General features: G+C 55.2%; 1 protein-coding gene across 1 annotated transcript in view; it reads right to left on the bottom strand.

The window, feature by feature from the left end:
* Positions 1 to 17225, bottom strand: part of GDF6 (growth differentiation factor 6) — a 17857-nt gene extending 632 nt beyond the window's left edge. Inside the window, exons 1-2 of the mRNA XM_013006903.1 lie at positions 16841 to 17225; positions 10 to 349 (exon numbers count right to left, since the gene is read on the bottom strand). Coding sequence (XP_012862357.1) covers positions 10 to 349; positions 16841 to 17225 — 725 coding nt within the window. The remainder of the gene's footprint in view (positions 1 to 9; positions 350 to 16840) is intronic.
* Positions 17226 to 17776: the final 551 nt, after the last annotated feature.

Raw genomic sequence — 17776 nt, 5'->3', positions numbered from 1 at the left:
GGCGCCGACGCGATCGCCTCGGTCTCCGGGGCGCCCGGCTCGCCCCACGCGGCCCGCAGCTCCAAGCACAGCTGCTTCCGGGGCTGGTGGCGCAGGGCGGGCCACACGTCGAAGACCTCCCAGCCGGCCGGGGGCGTCCCCTGGGGGTCCAGGGCCCGCGCGTCCAGCCGCAGGGGCGAGTGGCAGGCGAAGAGCTGCACCTGGAGCGGCCGGGCCCGCGGCCCCCGGGGCCCTGCGGGCGCCTGGCGAAAGAGCCGCAGCTCCGCGCCCACCAGCTCTTCTTTGTCTGAGAGGGTGGACACATCAAACAAATACTTCTGTCTCCGGAGAGGAGTGTGCGAGAGATCGTCTGCGAGATAAAAAATAATTACAGTCAGTTTCACTTAAGGGAGAAACCAGCCCAGTGCTTGGCGGCCGGGCCCCCGGGAGGGAGGGAAAGGGCGGGGAGCAGGCAGGCTGAGGAGGTCAGGCTGACCAGCCCCGAGGCCGACCACCCCCAGGCTCCCCACGGCGCAGGGCGGGCGCGCATCAGGGCCTGCCCCCTCCCCATGCCCAGCTCTGGCCGCCCAGGGCGGAAGTCGGTGGCCACTGGAGTGGCTGGAGAGGTGGCGGCCTCCCGGGTTTCCCTTCGGAAGCTGTTTAACCACGAGGGTGACCTTTGTGGTGGAGAGCCTAGGCCTGCATCCCCGAGTCTTGCTCTGGGCTGACTCCTCATCTTTCACGTCTCAGTTCAAACTTCACCTCCTCTGCGTGGCCCTCCCATCCCATCCCCCCCAACACCTCCCCCTCCACCCACCTATCCAAAGTAGCCTCTTGCGCACAGACACTATCGCAAGGCTCTGGTTGATTATCTTCCCAGCACTTGGCTTTATCTATAATTACCTCCTTTATATGTGTCTCCTTAGTGCGCTGTCTTTCCAAACAACACCCCACTCCTGCCTACCCCACAGGAGCTGGAAGGATGTCCACATCCATCTCCCATCTGTTCACCACAGTGCAAAGGCCCAGGCGAGACCTAGAGCCCACGCCAGGAACAAGGGAGAAAATAAGAGCCAGCGAGTCCCAATCATAGCTGAACATTAGAATCATCTGGGGAATTTACAACTCCCAAAGCCAAGACTTGGCCCGAGACCAGTGGAATCAATATCGGAGGATAGGGCTTTGGCATTGGGCTTTCTGCTAGCCTTTTTCCCTCTCCCTCTCCTTTAAACTCTAATTCCAAGATGATTTAAAGATGCAGTCCTAGTTTAAACCCAGTGGTCTGAAGACATCCGTGCTACGATCAGGCTGTTTTCTTGGGGCATTCAGGTTGAACCGAAGGCAGACAGAATGAGGGCTACCAAGTGTGTCTTTTTTTTTTTCCTTCTATTTTTAAAAGATTCTTAGAACCAACCATTGGACAACAAAACAGAAAATCAAGGTGGTTTGCAGAAGTCTACAGGTGGCACATGAGCACCTCTCCACCAAGATGATCCAGAAGAGAGAGAGCTTAACCCCAGAGGCTTCGAGGCACACCACCCACCCACCCCACCCCATGACTCCACAGTCCCTCCCCTCCCCAGACCCAATATGAAATCCTCCTGTTATTGCCATTAATCCTGAGATTCGTCTTTTATTATTATCATTATTATTATTATTGCAAGTGGGGTTTTGAAGCACTGGGCAGAGAGTCTTTTAAAATCCAAGGTGAATTCTTCCGGACCAAGGCAAAACCGGACTTCTTTTTTGATACATTTGTGCATGAATCCAACCCCACTTCAATGTGCAAGGCGGAAAAGCCAACCAGATTTTCCCAGGCTGCTTTCCCATAAAATATTTACAACCCAGCAAATATAAAAATCCCCAAAGCCCCCAGCTTTCCCCAGAAGCTAGTAAAATTTGGGTCGATTTCAATAATAAAAGTGTCACTGGGCTCAGGGTTCCGACCTTAGCCTCTACCTATCCAGATGCAGCCTCAAGCCGCAGGGTCTGGGGCCTCAGCCACACGCGGTTCCCTCTGGGCTGACCACAGGGCTGGCTGCCCGGTCCTCACACACAAGCCCTGGCCTGAGATGGAGCAGTGGAAAGGGTTAGAGGTGAAAAAGGGGAAGGCTGCTGGCAGCAGTTGATTTATGGATGAGAAACCCTTCAAACCGGTCAGGGTCATCTTAAAACCAGGGAGAAGGCAGAGTACCCTGTCCACTCTTTTCAGGAGTCCTGGTGGCGCAGTGGGCTACCAGTTGAGCTGTTAACCACAAGTTCAGCAATTGCTCCATGGGAAAAAGATAAGGCTTCTATAAATATTTAGAAGCCCAAATAGAGCAGTTCTACTCTGTCCCAGAGGACCCCTAAGAGTCAGAATCAACTCGGTGACAGTGAGTGACTGAGTGAGTTGGACTCCCTTGAAGAAGCCCCTATCTGAGAACCCTCAGCCACTGCCCGTCTCGGATCTGTGGCCTTAGGCTTCCCTTCAAGCTGTTTGCATCTGTCTCCCCAGACTAGCAGTTTAATGACCAAGACAAACCGAAGCCCTCACGCAACACAAGGTCAGTAATTCATAACCATCAGCCACCCTCCCTGAAAGAGCTACAGTCTTGGAAACTCAGAGGCAGCGTTCTACCCTGTTTTCCAGGGTTGCTGTCAGTCCACATCAGCAACTTGGTGGCACTGAGTTTTGAGTTTGGAAGCCATCACGTGCTGCAGTAACTAAATGTTTACAGTGACTACCATATTGTTAATCCTTACTTTATGCACGAACTCAGTTCTGGAATGTAGGTGCTCATAGTGTTCCCATTTGGCAAAGGAGAACAGCAAAGCTGCCGGAGATTAAGTCAGTTACTCAAAGTTAGACAGCTAGTAAAAGAGGCTTAGATCCATACGGGGCTATTTAATCCTAATCCCCAACAGCGCCTTCACTGCCGCCACAGTAGTCCAGGTCTTGGAGTCTAACAACCAAGAGTGGCCGAGGTAGCAGGGAGGGGGAAATACTGGCCAGACCGAATTTTTAGGGTTGACAGGTCTTTGAGGAGAAAGATGAGGCATCCTATTCCTGTAGTGTGTGTCTCAGAAACCCACAGTGCACAGGGAAAACCCACAGTTCTACTCTGCCCTTAGGGTCGCTCCAAGTTGGAACCAACTCAAAGGCATGGATGAGTCTGTTTGTTGTTTTGAAAGGTCTGTGGGTGATGCAGATAGTCTACTCTGACTGCTAATCAAAAGGTTGGCGGTTCAAACCCACTTAGGGGCACCATGAAAGAAAGGAAAGATCCAGACAAGCAAACCCTATGTACTTCTACTCTGTGACAACATGGGTCACCATGAGTCAGAATCAACTTGAAGACAATGGGCTTGTTTGGTGGTTTTAAAATAAAATTGGGGGGGAGTGTCCCCTAGGGAACCGTTTACATGTCTGCTTTTAAAAACCTTGACATAGAGTCACTGGCTGCAGAGCATTTAGGCAGGTGTCAAGAATAATGATCACCTTCTCTCCCATGGAATACGGGGAGGTTTTTGCTTTCATTCTTTTTTTAAAATTCGAGCCAATAAAAGGCTGCTCTCCATGGCTGAGGCACATTTCTGTCACCCTCATGGTGGTCATCAGGAGCTCTACTAATCCCTGGACCTCTGATGGTCTTTCTGCCAAAACCACCCTTCTCATTGCTTGGTTCCAGAGCTAGAGTGCAGATGGGAACTTCAGCCTGCAGCTGGGGCTTCTCTTCCTTTCCCCAGCTCCATTCCACACTGGTCTATTCTGCTTGCTGGGAGACAGCCCAGTCCACAGGTCCAGGCTTCCTAGGAGCGTGTCCATCAGTGGTGTTGTCATGTCTTGGGAGGGCAGATTCATTGAAGAAGGTACATATGCCCAGGAAGAGGACTTAGGGCTATTTGGGCAAGAACTCTGTGACACCCTGCCCCTCACCCCCCACCCCTCCTACCTGAGTCCTAGACTGTGGGAGTAGCAGCTCGCAAGACCACTAAACCTGCCAGTGGCTATCAGTAGATTCAGCCCCTCAGGTATCAGAATTGTCCAAAAAAGGTACTCCTGCAGCATCAGCACCACAAAGGAACTTGCTGGAAATGCAAATCTTGCTCCACCCCCAGTGCTGGGGCAGGGCCCATGATTTGCATTTTTCATTTGTTCGCAGGTGAGGCGGATTGTGCTGAGGTAAGGCAGTCGGACATTGTGAGCCTCGGGTCTAGAAGAGGGGTGCAGGTTCTGACTGGACTTGTCTCTAGGCCTTCCTGGATTCCTTAGTGGGGAGGGATAAACTGGATCCTCCAAAGTCCAGGGCCCCAGGGCTGGGTCTGAGGCAGAACTGACTAGAGCCAAGTCACTCCCTTCCAGCCCCCTATCCACTCCTTGCAGCCACCGCGCAGCACACCCCTTGATCTTTTCAGCCAAGTGTCCTCTCACTGGGCCCCCAGAACCCTCAGCCCCTAACCAGCGGGTCCCTGAAGGTGGCTGCGCTGTGCTGCTCCTGGGCCCACATTCTCCACCTGCCTGGGCCTGCTCAGCAGCCCAGCCTTAGAGAAATCGCCCTGGGCAAGCAGCCTCCCCAGAAAGTGCACACGCCGCCACGCACCAGGACACAGCTCCCCCCTTCCAGCCCTCCAAACACACACGTGCTCTGCCTGCTGACCAGGCAGCAAGAGGCCGCGCCCAGCTCCCCCACGGAGCCCACTCCCCTGCATGCTCATCACATCCTCCATAAAAGAGAGCCGTGGCCATCAAGTCACCCTCCCTTCCAGCTCTTCCGTCGCAAACAAGCACTTTTCATTTCCAGATCTCACTGGGGCCCTTTCCTACACTCCCTGGCTCCACCCAGAGCCGCAGTCCTCGCATTGAAATTGATCAGTGACGCCCCAGGAGGGCTGGGCTGTTGGCTTTTCATTTGCATCCACCTGACTTGCAGGGGGGGCTGCCTTCACACCCAGTTAACTGTGTTGGTTGAGTGCTAAGACCTATAATTCATCCCAGTTAGAGTTCCTCCATGTGCGCTTATTCACTTTCCCTGGTGGGCGGGTCAAAAAGGAAAGGGTGAGGAGACAAGTCCTCCCTCCGATCTGAAGAAAGAGTCATCCTCTTCTGAGTTAAGTGAAAGCCAGGTTGGAAAAGGTCTGAGTGCAGCTCACCGCTGTGCTTCCGCTGTGTGGTTTCTCTCGCTGTTGTGACCTGTCCTGGGCCCAGTCGATCTTTCTCCTCGCAGGAAGTCCATGTGACAGCACAGAAGTGCCTCCGTGGGGTTTTCTAAGGTTTAGCCATACTGTTGTGCCACTAGGGTTCCTTGTGTTTGTTTGCTTGTTTAGGGGGAAACACGTAGGTAGGGGAACGAGGAAAAGAACGGAACACTTGCGAGGTAGGTGATAGTAGCCCATTTTAAAGCTGAGGAACGTGCCTTAGAAAGCTAAAAGCATCGGTCCACGAGCCGGGTGCGCGGCTGCAGGAAGCCAAGAAGCGAGCCGCAGCGGCTGCAGAAGTGACGCCTTTTCAGGGCACCACAGAACTGGCGGGCACCTCCCACGAAGGCGGCCAGGGGCCTGACCGTGCACCTGCAGGACATTCGCCTCCTGGCCCACGGGGGGAGGGGGGGTTGCGGGGATCGGGGGTACGACGCCTTCTCCAGGGAGCGGGTGCTGGGACCACCCTGGATCGGGGTTTCTAAACACCGGCCACTTCGTTCGGGATGCGATGGACTCAGGATCCCATTCTCCCCAAACAAGTGGGCAGTTTGAGCCCCTCCAGAGGGTCGTCATCCCCCCGCCCTCAGGACCTGCACGTCACTCCGGGCCACATATGCTCTGCACCCCAGCGCGCGTCCCTGCTCAGGAGCTCTCAGTTTGCCACTTGCGACCTTGGACCCCTCCTGGCCAGGCGTCCCCGCACCCCAGCCCCGCCCGCAGAAGCATCAACTCTTGGACTCCACAGTGGTGAGTCAGAAAAACGAGACGACAGCGAGATTTTTCACCCCGTCCCCACTGGGGAAAAATGCAGGAACGAGGGGACACGCCATACAGGATTACAAACCAAACTCCAGCCTTCACAGCTGCCACGCCCCGGCCTCACCCGCTCCTTAGAAAGCCAGCGGCTTCCAGTGGCGCCGCAGGACAAAGACCTGGCGATCTGTTTCCATAAAAAAAAAAAGGGCTGTTATTACTTTTAGGTTCCCTCGGGTGGACTCCCACTCAGGACGACCCTGTACAGCGCAGAGTCTTACTGAACTGCCCCTGCCAGAAACGCCGAAAAATCCAACTCACTGCCATCGAGCCCATACCGACTCACAGCGACCATATGGGGCAGGGTAGATCAGCCTCTGTGGGTTTCTGAGTAGGTAACTGTTTATGAGAGTACAAAGTGGCACCTTTCTCCTGGAACTGTCCCATGGGGATTTCTAAATTGTAATTACACCCTGAAAAACGCTACAGGGAGGTTCTGCTCAGTAGCAGTGGGTGGCCAAGAGTCAGAATTCTACTCCAGGGCACCTAATAGCACAGCAGCAGGGAATGTCTAACACCTAGTTCCCCAAACTTGGCTCTGGGCTCCATCAGCAGTTCTCTAGGCTCGATGGTGATCTATGGAATTGGTCCCTAGGGGGAGGTGCCCAGGGATCTGTAGTTCCACCAGATTCCCAGGCAGTGCCTTTGATCAGCATAGTTTGGGAATCTACAGAATGGGTCACTGGACTTGGTGTCCAGCATGGGCATGGGCACAGGGACAGGCACAGACACATGCTCAGCACTCTAATGTTCTCGGGCACTGAATCTTCACCAAAAGCTTCCAAGATCTGTCTTAAGGTGCAAGGAGGAGACTGAGACCCTAAGGAGGGACAACTTCTGAAGATATTAATTCCCAGGTATGACCCCAGTCCCACAGCAGCCACACCCCAGACTGGACCCCTGGCGCCCAGCCTAGGAGCAAACGGACAGCCACTTTTATCGTCAGTGCAGCCTACACAGGGTGGACAATGGGGTATCCCAGGAATGTCTTTTCTACTTCTTCGATAGAGGATAGAATTCCTGGCTGGGTTCACAGTCCCAAACCCTCAGCACTAGCCTGAAGTTCTCAAAGCAGGGATGCTTGGTGAGTAAGAGTGAGCTCCCAGCCTTTCTCTTCCTGGATATGAAAGCCTCTGCAGGTGAGCTGTGCTCCGTGAGTTCTATCTCCCTGGATGGAGTGGGACCTGTTGGCTCCCCATGAAGTCTGAGACTTGCAAATTCCTGGCCCTTGGCTCGGCACCCTCGCCAGAGGGATTTAAGAAGTGATCCATAGAACTCCCCCTCTCCAGGGGGCCTGGGCCCCAGTACTCTTGCTTCACCATCCTGCATAATTACCTGATGTACAACTTGCTATGATTATCGGAATTCTGAACTCATTTAATCTTAAGAGAAAGGTACCACTGAAGGTACCTTTCAGCGGCATCACTGAAGGTGTGGGTGGGCCACTCCAGGTGACACAGTCAGAGGCAGTGACACCAAAATGACTACCACAAACATGTTCCTGCAGTCTTCCAGCAGGAAAGGATGCATTCTTATCATCCCTGTGGTTAGGTATAACAACAGAACCTTTTTCATAAGCCCAGCTTACATGTATCAATATGCCTGCAAAACCAAACCAAACTCAGACAGGTCCGACGCATCGAGACCCTATAGGACAGGGTAGGACTGCCCTTGTGGGCTTCTGAGACTGTAACTGTTTGCCACAGTGCAAAGCCTCCTCTTTCCCCCAAGGAGCAGCTGGTGGTTTTGAACTGCAGTCCAACTATGCCACCAGGGCTCCCAGCTACCCTGAGTTACTTTTTGAACCTTCTCCATGGGAGAAAGACTGCTTCCTTAGAGATTGACAGCCTAGGTAAAAAAAACCCTGTGGGGTCCTTCTACTCTGCGTATAGGGGTATCGGGTCACTCTGAGTCAGAACTGACCTGCACTGAGTGAGGTGTGTGGTTGTTTTTATTCTTATGCTTCCTAGTCAGAGCTGTTGCATCACGTGGTTTCATCTGTGACATGCCTTCCAAGCACTCTAGACAAGGACACAGAACTTCCTCGCTGCTGGTGTTTTTATAGTTGCTGACTGTGTCAGATTTTCTCCTGTTTTAACTACATTATTATGGTAATCAGTATGTGAACCTGTCTCAATAACTTTCTTGGGAATGAAGTAGTCATTAAAGGAAAGGGAGAGAAATAAAAAGGGCTACTGGTCAGTTTATTAATAACTGCCACAACTGACGATATTGTAATTCAATGTAAAGCGTATAAAAAACAACTATATTGTTAGTATTTACAAGGGTTCTCAACCTTCCTAATGCCATGACCCTTTAATACAGTTCCTCATGTTGCGGTAACCCCCAACCATAAAATTATTTTCGTTGGTACTTCACAACTGTAATTTTGCGACTGTTATGAATCTGGCGAACCCTGTGAAAGGGCCTTTCGATCCCCAAAGGGGTCGTGACCCACAGGTTCAGAACTGCTGATTTACATAATCTCAGAAATATTGCACTGAAGCAATTCACAACTAGTTGTCATGTGTGATGAAAAGGATAGTCCAACGGTCCGGCATGGAGGAGGTCGGGGGAAGAGGAGTGACACTGAGTTCCCATACTGGGTGAGACCAACCCTAGTGATGTCATTGACTACATGCCCTTGTCTTCATGGAGAAACTGAGGCAGAGGGGTTAAGGGTAACTTGCCCAAGTTAGGAAGCAGGAGAGCTGGCAGCATGGTCCTAGTAGCCTTATTCCAGACACCGTAGTCCTTGTTCTCTGTGCTGGCTGACCCTGAGGAGGCCCCATTTCTTTGAGGTCACCCATCATTAAAAGACACCAATCCCTGCTCCTCAAGAGCTACTCACTTCTTCATCAGCCAAACTGGAGCAATGCCCAAAATTGTGTTTTTGGGCAAGAATTTACAAGGAAACTCCATTTTCTCACCTGCAAAATGGTGGCTCGATCACAGAGGGGCTACAACTGAGATAAGGGGGGGGAGGGGAGAAATGCCTGAAGACATTGTGCAAATGCCAGTTGCAACAGACAGTGAGCATTTCAAGCCACAGGATATAGATCTGAATCCTTATCTGTAGCTTAGTGCCTGGGTGACCTTGGGCAAGTAATACAATCCCTCCCAGCCTCACATTCCTCATCTGTTAAATGGGGATGACTAGCCTTGACTCTCAAGGTTACTGCAAAGGTCAGAGTGACTCAGGGCACTGTATGTCACATAGAAGCACTCAGTGAATGCAGTCATTCATTATAACAATAATAATTATTATTATTTGTACTATATGCTCAGATAAGGAGAAGGGGCAGCAGTCCACAGACTTCTTTCCAGGGGAAAGATTATGCTTTCCTTCTCTCTACAAGATTTCTCCAAGTGACAGAAGGAAAAGGGATGGGTTGAAGCAAGCAGCAGGGATTGCCTGATCCTCCTTGTCTGACCACCATAGAAAGACAACCCCTCTCCCCTTTGCCTTGATCCTCAGTCTTGCAGCATCAAATCTATCCTGCTCTCCTCCCACAGTGGCTGGTGAAAAGCACCCTCTCGGCCCCAAGGCCAGTCAGTAATTAGGTCTTTCCATCCTTTGCGGTCCTTTCTGGGGGCCAGAGCCAGTTCTAGCCTCTCAACTGGCCAGTTCAGAGAGTCTGGAGGTTAATTCCCCTTGAACCTCACTCTTCGCCTCGGTGCCCATCTGCGGGGGTCTATGGAGAGAGGGTGTTCTGTGGGCAATGATGTTCTCCTGGAAGGGCCACGCTGCTTGGCCAGAGAGGAGGCGCTCCTAGCTGTGAACAATTGTTCAGGTTGCAGCTGGAGCCATTCAAGAAGGTGCCCATGGCCTGCTTCTGTCTGTCGGTGGGTATGCTACACTTCCGCCCTCCCTTCTCCAGGGTCCCTCTGCAGGTTGTCTCATTGCCTTCTCAGTGTGCCCCGCGTGTCTCGGCTTTTTCCTTCATTCCAGAAAGGCCCAACGTGGGTTTCTCATTGATTCTCGGAGAGACCTTCCCAGACTGTGAGGGTCCCTGCAGGTCTGGCGATCTACTCAGATCCCACAGAGAAAGACTAGTCTTAGCACCCAGTAGGCTCGGGTTCAGCGGAAAGCAAATGGGTGAGTTCGAGCCCACCGGCCCGAATCCTCCCTCTGGGCAGCCAGCCCTGGAAAAGCCACGCCCCTCGGTCTGCAACCTGGGCTTCCAGACCCAGGAGAATGGCCCGCCCTTTCTGCGAGTACTTGGCCCCAGCCTGGACCGGAAGGTGCCAGACTCCTGGAGGAGTCTCGGCCGCACAAAGCAAACGCATTTACAAAGCAGCGTTTAGGGAGTTTGCAGCGCACTGTGGCGACCGGCGGGAAAGTCTGGCGAGCCAAGCCGGTGTCTCTTGTTTTACCGCGGGACCCACCCTGAGCTCGCGACCAAGACACAGGTGCTCACATGTTGAGGTGGCATCCAGGCCGATGAAACGCCAAGGGAAACTCCAAGTGGTTTCGCGAGCCTCCCCGGGGAGCCTCCCCGCCACTCGAGCTCCCTGCGCCCAGGAAGCGCGTATCCCCACGTTCACCGTTGGTCGTGGCCCTTCGGGGAGCAGCGCGCGTTGGGGGCCAGGCTAGCAGACTTCCTCCCTCCACCAACGACCTAGTCTTGTCACGCGGTAGCCTGAAAGCACGACCCGGGCTCTCTGGGGGGCAAAATGGGTTGGCAAGGGGGAGCCACAGGCCGGGAGGCCGAGCAGTGGAACGCTATTGGGCTTCTGGGGTTGAACGCAGGAAGGTCATAATTAGAAAAAATAGGTGCCATTTGTATGGGGTTCCGCTTCCCTAGCCGCTCCAAATGCGACCTACTGGGAGGTCGCCCTGGAGCGGGGCAGAAGGGGCGGGTGGCGGTGGGGCCAGGGCACGGGGAACGCGGCGGTGGCCTGCGCTTTGAAGTGCTCTACGCACTGCGGCGGCGTCCGTAGGGGCCACTGCCACCGGAGTCTGCCTCCCGAAGCCGCGCGGCGCAACGCGGTACTCGGTACTCGCGGTGGCGGCTGCGGAAGCGGGGTTGCGGGGTTCCTAGTCCCCCTTCGAAGCCCCGGCTAGCTTCGCGCGGTTTCCCCGCGGGGCGTCCGCGCGGCAGTCGGCTGGGAAGGGTGGCGGAACCTGCCCCCAACATCGCTGGAGCCCACGGTGGCCAGGAGCCGCACCGATTCTCCCAGGCTCCTACGTATATTTCAATTTAAGGGGGGGGGGTGGTGTCCTAATGCGGATCCCCACCCTACGGCCCCAGAGACCGCCCACCTTGCACCCCGGCCGCTCGCCAGCCGGCCGCTCTGCCACGTCCCGCTCCCCGGCGCGCCGACCACTCAGAGCGCAGCGCGCGCTTCGGGGAGGACGCGGGCCGGCACTGCCCCCCGCCTGTCCTGGGCCAGCGCCTGCGGGCCCCTCACCACGCTGACGCAGCCCTGCGGTCCCAGGCAGCGCTAATGGACTGTCCCGGAAGGCAGAAACGGCAATTCTGGAACCCATTAGGCGGACGCGGACCGATTTCATTCCTGTAAACAGGAGACACCATTTACCCACTTTGAGCTTCAAAATAAACAGCCGAGGCTTTAAGCCGGGTAGTAGACACAGAGCCACCGAATGGCGCGGTGGACGCGTGTGGCTACTTCCGTCTGGAAGCCTCAGCTCGCATGGGTCCCAGGGTCTAGAGACCACCGTTTGCCCCGGTTTATTCTATACCCAAGGGACAGTCGATCCGATGATCTGATGCCCTTCGCTTCCCTGAACAGCACCCAGAGGTTTGGTGCTTTGGGTAACTGTTGGTTTGCACTGGGCTGTTTGGTACCAACAGCGGTTCCGGCAGGAAAGAGACATTCTTCCCTAAACCTAGTCGTATTTCCATAGGGCCATTGGTACCCACTCCTGTCCTCTCACACACCCTCAGGAAGTTAGCAACAATTTCAAAAGAGTTCTCTGTTCGGCACTCGGAAAACTCCAGTTTGGGCTACCTGGTTGCGCAGGAATCTCCATCAATGCAGGGTGGGCTGGGGGGCACGCGATACGCAGCCTCTCGGGTCAAAAGGGGAAGCTTTAATATCCTGATTCGGTCGCGGGGTGGGAGGGATTCACAAGACCTGTCGTGTGTTGTGGATTGGTGATTTCTATTTTTAACCTGAGAAACGAAGAGGCTGTTTGAATGCATTTCCCATCCCATCCCCTCTTCCACTGGCAACTCGACCTTGCAAACTCTCCAATGCCGGAGAGCCCCTCCTCCCCCCTCGGGGCTCCCTCCCTGTCCCCCAGTTTAAGAAGCTGGCCCAGAAAGCAGGCACGACTTTTGTGCGGAGCGGAAGACATTAGGCATTCTCTGACCCTGTTCTTCCTTATAAGGTTTTAGGAATAGAGGTTTAGCAATAAACTATTTAGCAATAAGGTTGATCTTTAGCAATAAGACAATGGTTAAGGATCGGTTTTATGACATAAAGATGTCTTCATTACTTCAGTCAAAGGACCAGAACAATTTCTAGCTTAAGTCTCCCACCCTCTCCCTTAGTTTTTTTTCCGAGCAGGACCAGGGGCTGTGGCCGTGGCGCCAGCCCGCACTGGCGGGTCTGCGGGAAATCACGCTCTCAGAGACACGTGCACGCAACGCGGCAAGCCTTTTCCAGGACTGTTCCCTCTTTCCGGGGAAGTAGATTGGAACCTTCTGCCCGGCTTCCTCACTTGGCCGTCTGGTCTGCATTAGTGTTTTTATAAGGGACTCAAACAAATCGAATACAAGGTCACCAAATAATTAACAGTTGTGAATTCCCTCCATCCCCATTAAAATACTTCCCTGCTTATATTTCATTTTCCGTTTGCCAACGACAACAGGGTCCGGGCAAAAGCTCGGCTGCGTTGATTACACCACTCTGCGGGCTGGGTCCACCCAGAAACCCGCTGTTTTGCAAACACACGCTTCTATCGCTGGAGGAACTTTCTGCCCAGAGGGAACTATTCAGGCAGCCCTTGGAAGCCCACCACAGCAGGGCAATCCCCAGGTAGGCGGGACCCAGAAGGTAAACGAGGAGGCTGGCAACCGGCAGCCAGCTATCGTGAGAGCCATTTCCAGGCTTCAAGTTCCTCAAGGACGGCCCCAGCTCCACTTGTTATTATTTGTTCTCTACGGCCTCCTTTCCAAGAGTGCCATTGCAAGGACAACAGAAAATCAATACATTGATTAAGAGTATTCTTATTTAAAAATTGTCCTCTGGGACGTTTATCTCACAGCAATATTCTTAGGTTCATGTAGGTTTCCTTGTCCTTAGAGCGTTTCCCTCCCTTGCTGCAATTATAACTAGTTAGTCCAAGCTTTGTTCTCTCTCTCTTTCCCTCGCTCGCTGTCCTTCTTCTGTGACTGTTGCTGCGCTGCTCTCCCCCACCCCACCCGAATTCGTAGTTCTAATTGCTTGGCTTTCTCAGCCCCAGGTCTAGGGGTACAAAGCTCCATTCCCAGTGGCCTCCTTTTAATGAGTATTCTGAGGTGCTGACTGTCTTTTGTCTGCATCCATCCTGAGATGGGACCAGCATGTCGACACTTTCTCATCTTCCTGGACCCAGGAACCTTTTTAAGAAACACCTTTTAAAATGTGGGGCATTTTCAAAGAACTGGGATAAGCGGTCTGCGTGGTTACTCCAAGTCTCCAGCTGTTGTTGGCACAGCTCAAATTCACATCCTTAAGTCCAAAGCCTCACTCACTGGTCCCTGACCATGCCCGGGTCTCTGTTGAGGGAGATTAGACTGGGAAGAAATCTAGCCATTCTTTTGGCCTCTCCCCTCAGCCTTTACTCAATCCTCACAATGCCACAACAAACATGCAGGTTCTAGGATCCAGTGGGACTTCCTCTCCTACTAGGGATGAAGCCCTGAGTAGCTTGTGTCTGCATTCTTTCATCTTCCCCAGGGGGTGTTGGGAGAATTAAATGAGATATTTCATGCAAGGTATTAGGCTTCCAAGTTTGGAGATTAAATGGGAAGGACCTACTTAATATTTCCAAAGACAAAAAGACCTTGCAATAAAGTCTCCTCCAGTGGGGTTGGGTGAGGTGTTGGGCTGCCATCAGCACGACTGACAGCAGCACTAGATGGACAGCTCTGCCGAAGACTGGGCTTTCTTCTCCAGTAAGCAGTTACAGTCCTGGAAACCCACAGGGGACCACTATGGGTCAGCATTGACTCGATGGCAGCGAAATGAGACCAGTTAGGGTGTAGAGTGAGTGTTACAAAATGCACTGTTTTTTAAACCCAAAGTGCTCTTCATTCATTCTGGAAGTTAACCCAGTTCTGTAATTTGGGGGCTCCGAGGTGAGGAAGGTACATAAGCTTTAAGTTGCTCATGCCGGGTGCCTGGGTTGGCATCAGGTTCTTTTCCTTTTCTTTGCTAAGGGACCCCTGCGCCTGAGAGGCAAGCCTGTGGCACTTGCTGGCAATTTAAAGCCCCTGGGGCAAGGCGCCAAGATTTCCAGGCTGGCCCCCTACTCTTTGGTCCTCCACCCTCCTACAGGACAGAACGGTGACTGCTGGGGGGACTGGGACGGTTAAGAACCCCCACGTGAGAAGAACGGAAGTTCTCCCCTGCAGCCGGCGATGCGGGACTGGCGGGTCCCTTCCATCACGGGAGACTAGACACCGTTTGATGTGTTATGACATGAACCCTCAATTAGATCGCTGAGTTGAAACACTCCAATCAGAGGCCCGATGCTAAGCAAGCCCCGGAAGGTCCAGCCGGAGGTCACCGCCGGTGACACATCAAATCAAAATCAGTGAGAGGCTTTCCCTTCATCAAGCTGGGGCTGCTGCCGGCGACTGGCCCCCTCCCCTGCGCCCCCCTCGGGCCGGCCGCTTCCCAGCCTTTCTTCACCTCTGCTGGGAACCTGGGGGGAGGGAGAAGCAGCTCCAGCCGGGATGGCCACGCCGCGGGTCGCCTCTGGGTGTGCCACCAAGCTGGGCCCTAGAGAACCGCATTCCAGGGTAGAACTTGGTCTGGTTGGCCTGGAGACCTTGGCTTGAACTGAGTGGACCACCTCGCACCACCATCTCACAGCCGGAGCTCGCGGCCAGTCCCTCCCCCAGCCCCCACCCTTACCTCCGATGACAGGAGGTGCCCTGGGGACTTGCCACAGCACAGGTGAAGTAAGTCTGCATTAGCACTGACCTGGAACCTCCACAACTCTCCCCCCTCCCCCCTCACTTGTGGGTTCACCTCAGGGACCTCTGGCCCTCTATCAAACCCAGTGGGCACAGTGACTGACCGCTTGGGGCGCCTGCTTGGGGCGCCTGAGGAAGACATTTGGGCCATTTTCTTTGGGGCAAAGAAAATGCGTCCAAACAGCTGAACTGGGTCTGGGGTTTCTTCTCCGTGAGGGTGAGCCTCCTTGAGTAGGCAGAGGACACCCAGAGACTAGGAGGTAGTGGGGGGAACAACTAAGGTAGAGGGTGGCAGGCCAAGGCAGGGGCAGCATGAGGTGCTCAGAAGACCACGTGTCTTTGCGTAGGTGAAGCGGTGCTGAAATGCCGTCAAGCACCCGGCAGTAATTTGCGCTCTAGGCCTTTCAGCAGCTCATGAACCTCTCCGACCTCAGATTGTAGCCTGGAGCCCAGCTAGGCAGGAGCCTGGTCCAGAAGGAAGGTGGCTTTCAAGGAGGAGGCCAGGAGCTTTGAAGCCAGAGGGAGTCTGCGCAGAAAACTTGCAAATGCCCAAGGTGTTGGGGGGAGCAACCTCCTCAGTTTAAGCCTCGTAGGACCCCACTTTCCCAGATCGGGAAGGCAGAGGCTGGGGAACTCACCGAAGCGGGAGGGTGGGCGCCAAGTCTGAGAGGACAGCTGCTTGGATTCTACTCGAATCCTTTCCCTCCTCCTTTTCTTCATGTCTCCCGCCTCTCCGCTCCCCGGTCTTTTTCGCTCCCTTTCCCGACTTTCTTCCCACAGTGGTGGGAAGGCGTCTGAGGCGCTTGTGGATAGCTTCGCAGTGTTTGGGACCAGAGGGACAGCGAGGCTTTCTCGAAGGCACTGGCCACGCCAGAGACAAGGAGCAGGCTCGCGGGCTTCCAGCAGACACCCACACCTGCGGCAGCAAGCACCCTGGTGGAAGTGCCGGGGGTGGGTGCTGCCTGGCTGAGAACGTGGATGCGCACGCCCCTTCACCCAAGGAGATCGAAGTACAAGCAGGCGTCCAATTTAGCCATTCCTAGCTTGGCCCGCCTCCTTAGTTGCTGTCGCTGCAAAACCCACTCCAGCTGCGGCCTCAAGCTGCTGGGAGAGGGGACTCGGCAGCAGAAGAATCCGAGGTCCTCTGGGCTCCCGCCCGCTGATAAACTCAGCGCTCAGGCGACGGAGGCGCACGCAGACCGCTAGGCTCGCGAAGCAAGGGTCTGTCCCGCCCCTGGATAAAAACCGCCCTCCAAATGCAGGCAGGACTCGTTCAAGTCCGCATCCCCGCAGAGCCGACCAGCCCCAGACACGGAGGCAGAGGTTTCGTCGGGTCCCGCAGCCGCTTGCGCGGTCCCTCTCCAACCCGGGCCATCTGCCTGCCACCTCCCGCGTCCTCCATCCACCCTTCCTACAGCACCCACCAGAGAAGCAGCCGCCGCCACCCCGAGCCCTGCAAACAGGAGAAGAAGGAAGAGGGACAGAAAGGAAAGGCGCAAAGGGAGGAAGCGAGGGTGGGAGGGAGGGAGCCTGGAGAATAAAATCGTCAGCCGCACTCAGAAACTTACTAGAGCTCGGGGAAAGCAGCGCGAGAGAACCAGAGAGGAGCGCGGCGGCGGGGAATTCACAAAGCTAGCCTCGGGCCAGACCCGGCGGCACCCTGGCTTGGGAGCATCGGGAGCAGGGGAGCCGGGGTGTCCTCTGCCACTTACCTAGTCCCCTGTCTACAAAGCTAGTGATCGTGTTGGCAGCCTTAGAAGACTGGAAAAAGGTGGCGTTGATGCCCATCTTCTCGGCGGTGGAGTAAGTCCTGTAGAGTGACAGCATGTAATCGTGGGGCACCACTCGCAGCTCCTGTGCCCGGGGCTGCAGCGGCCCAGCTTCCTCCGGTCGCCCGCGCCGGGGCTCTTGGCGCTCCGAGGACGCCCAGTCCAAGGCACTGTCTCGTGGCGCCGGAGGCACCTTCCCTTCTTTGCGGTTCCGCAGGTTCTCGGGGGACCACGAGGAGGATGAGATGGAAGCCTGCTGGAAACTGGGCAAATCCCAGAGGAAGCTAATGAGGAAGACGGCCAAGAACAGGACCCTGGAAGTATCCATGGCGAGCGGGAGGCTGAGGCTCCAGGACCGGCCGAGGCGCGGGGTGCTAGAGGCACGGGCGCGGCTGGACAGCGGCCGGGGCCCCGCTCCTCCCGTGGACTCCAAGTGCGCGGAGCCGGGTCCCAGCCACAGAAACCCCGGCCGCGCCACGCCCCCTCCCGCCCCTTGCCGGGAGGGGAGGGCAAGAGAGGGGAGGAGACGGAGGGTGGGAGGAGAGTCCTGGCGGTGCGGGCAGGAGGTGTGGGGTGGGGGGAGAGGGGCCGCCGGCCGTGCCGGTGTGGCAGGAAGACGCAGCGCCCCCGCGGGGTGGCCGCGCTGAGCTGGCTGCAGGCCGGCTGGGGCTGTCGCAACTGCCCCGAGCCCCCGGGCCCTCTCAGAGGCCGCGTTCTTCTGCAGCACAGCGCAGCAGCGCCCCAGGGCCTCGCCAGCGCCTCCACTTTCCTCCCAGCGAGGGAGGAAGGAAGCGGCAGCCCAGAGACGGCTTGGGGCAGTCTCCTTGGCCGCAGGCTGCAATCTGGCTAGAGCTGACTACCGTGGGTGGATGATGCTGT

Source organism: Echinops telfairi, unplaced genomic scaffold (assembly GCF_000313985.2).
Source record: "Echinops telfairi isolate 266 unplaced genomic scaffold, ASM31398v2 ScPeMD7_1;HRSCAF=3_0, whole genome shotgun sequence".
NCBI classification, from domain to species: Eukaryota; Metazoa; Chordata; class Mammalia; order Afrosoricida; family Tenrecidae; genus Echinops; species Echinops telfairi.
This window is presented reverse-complemented; position numbering and strand designations above follow the sequence as displayed.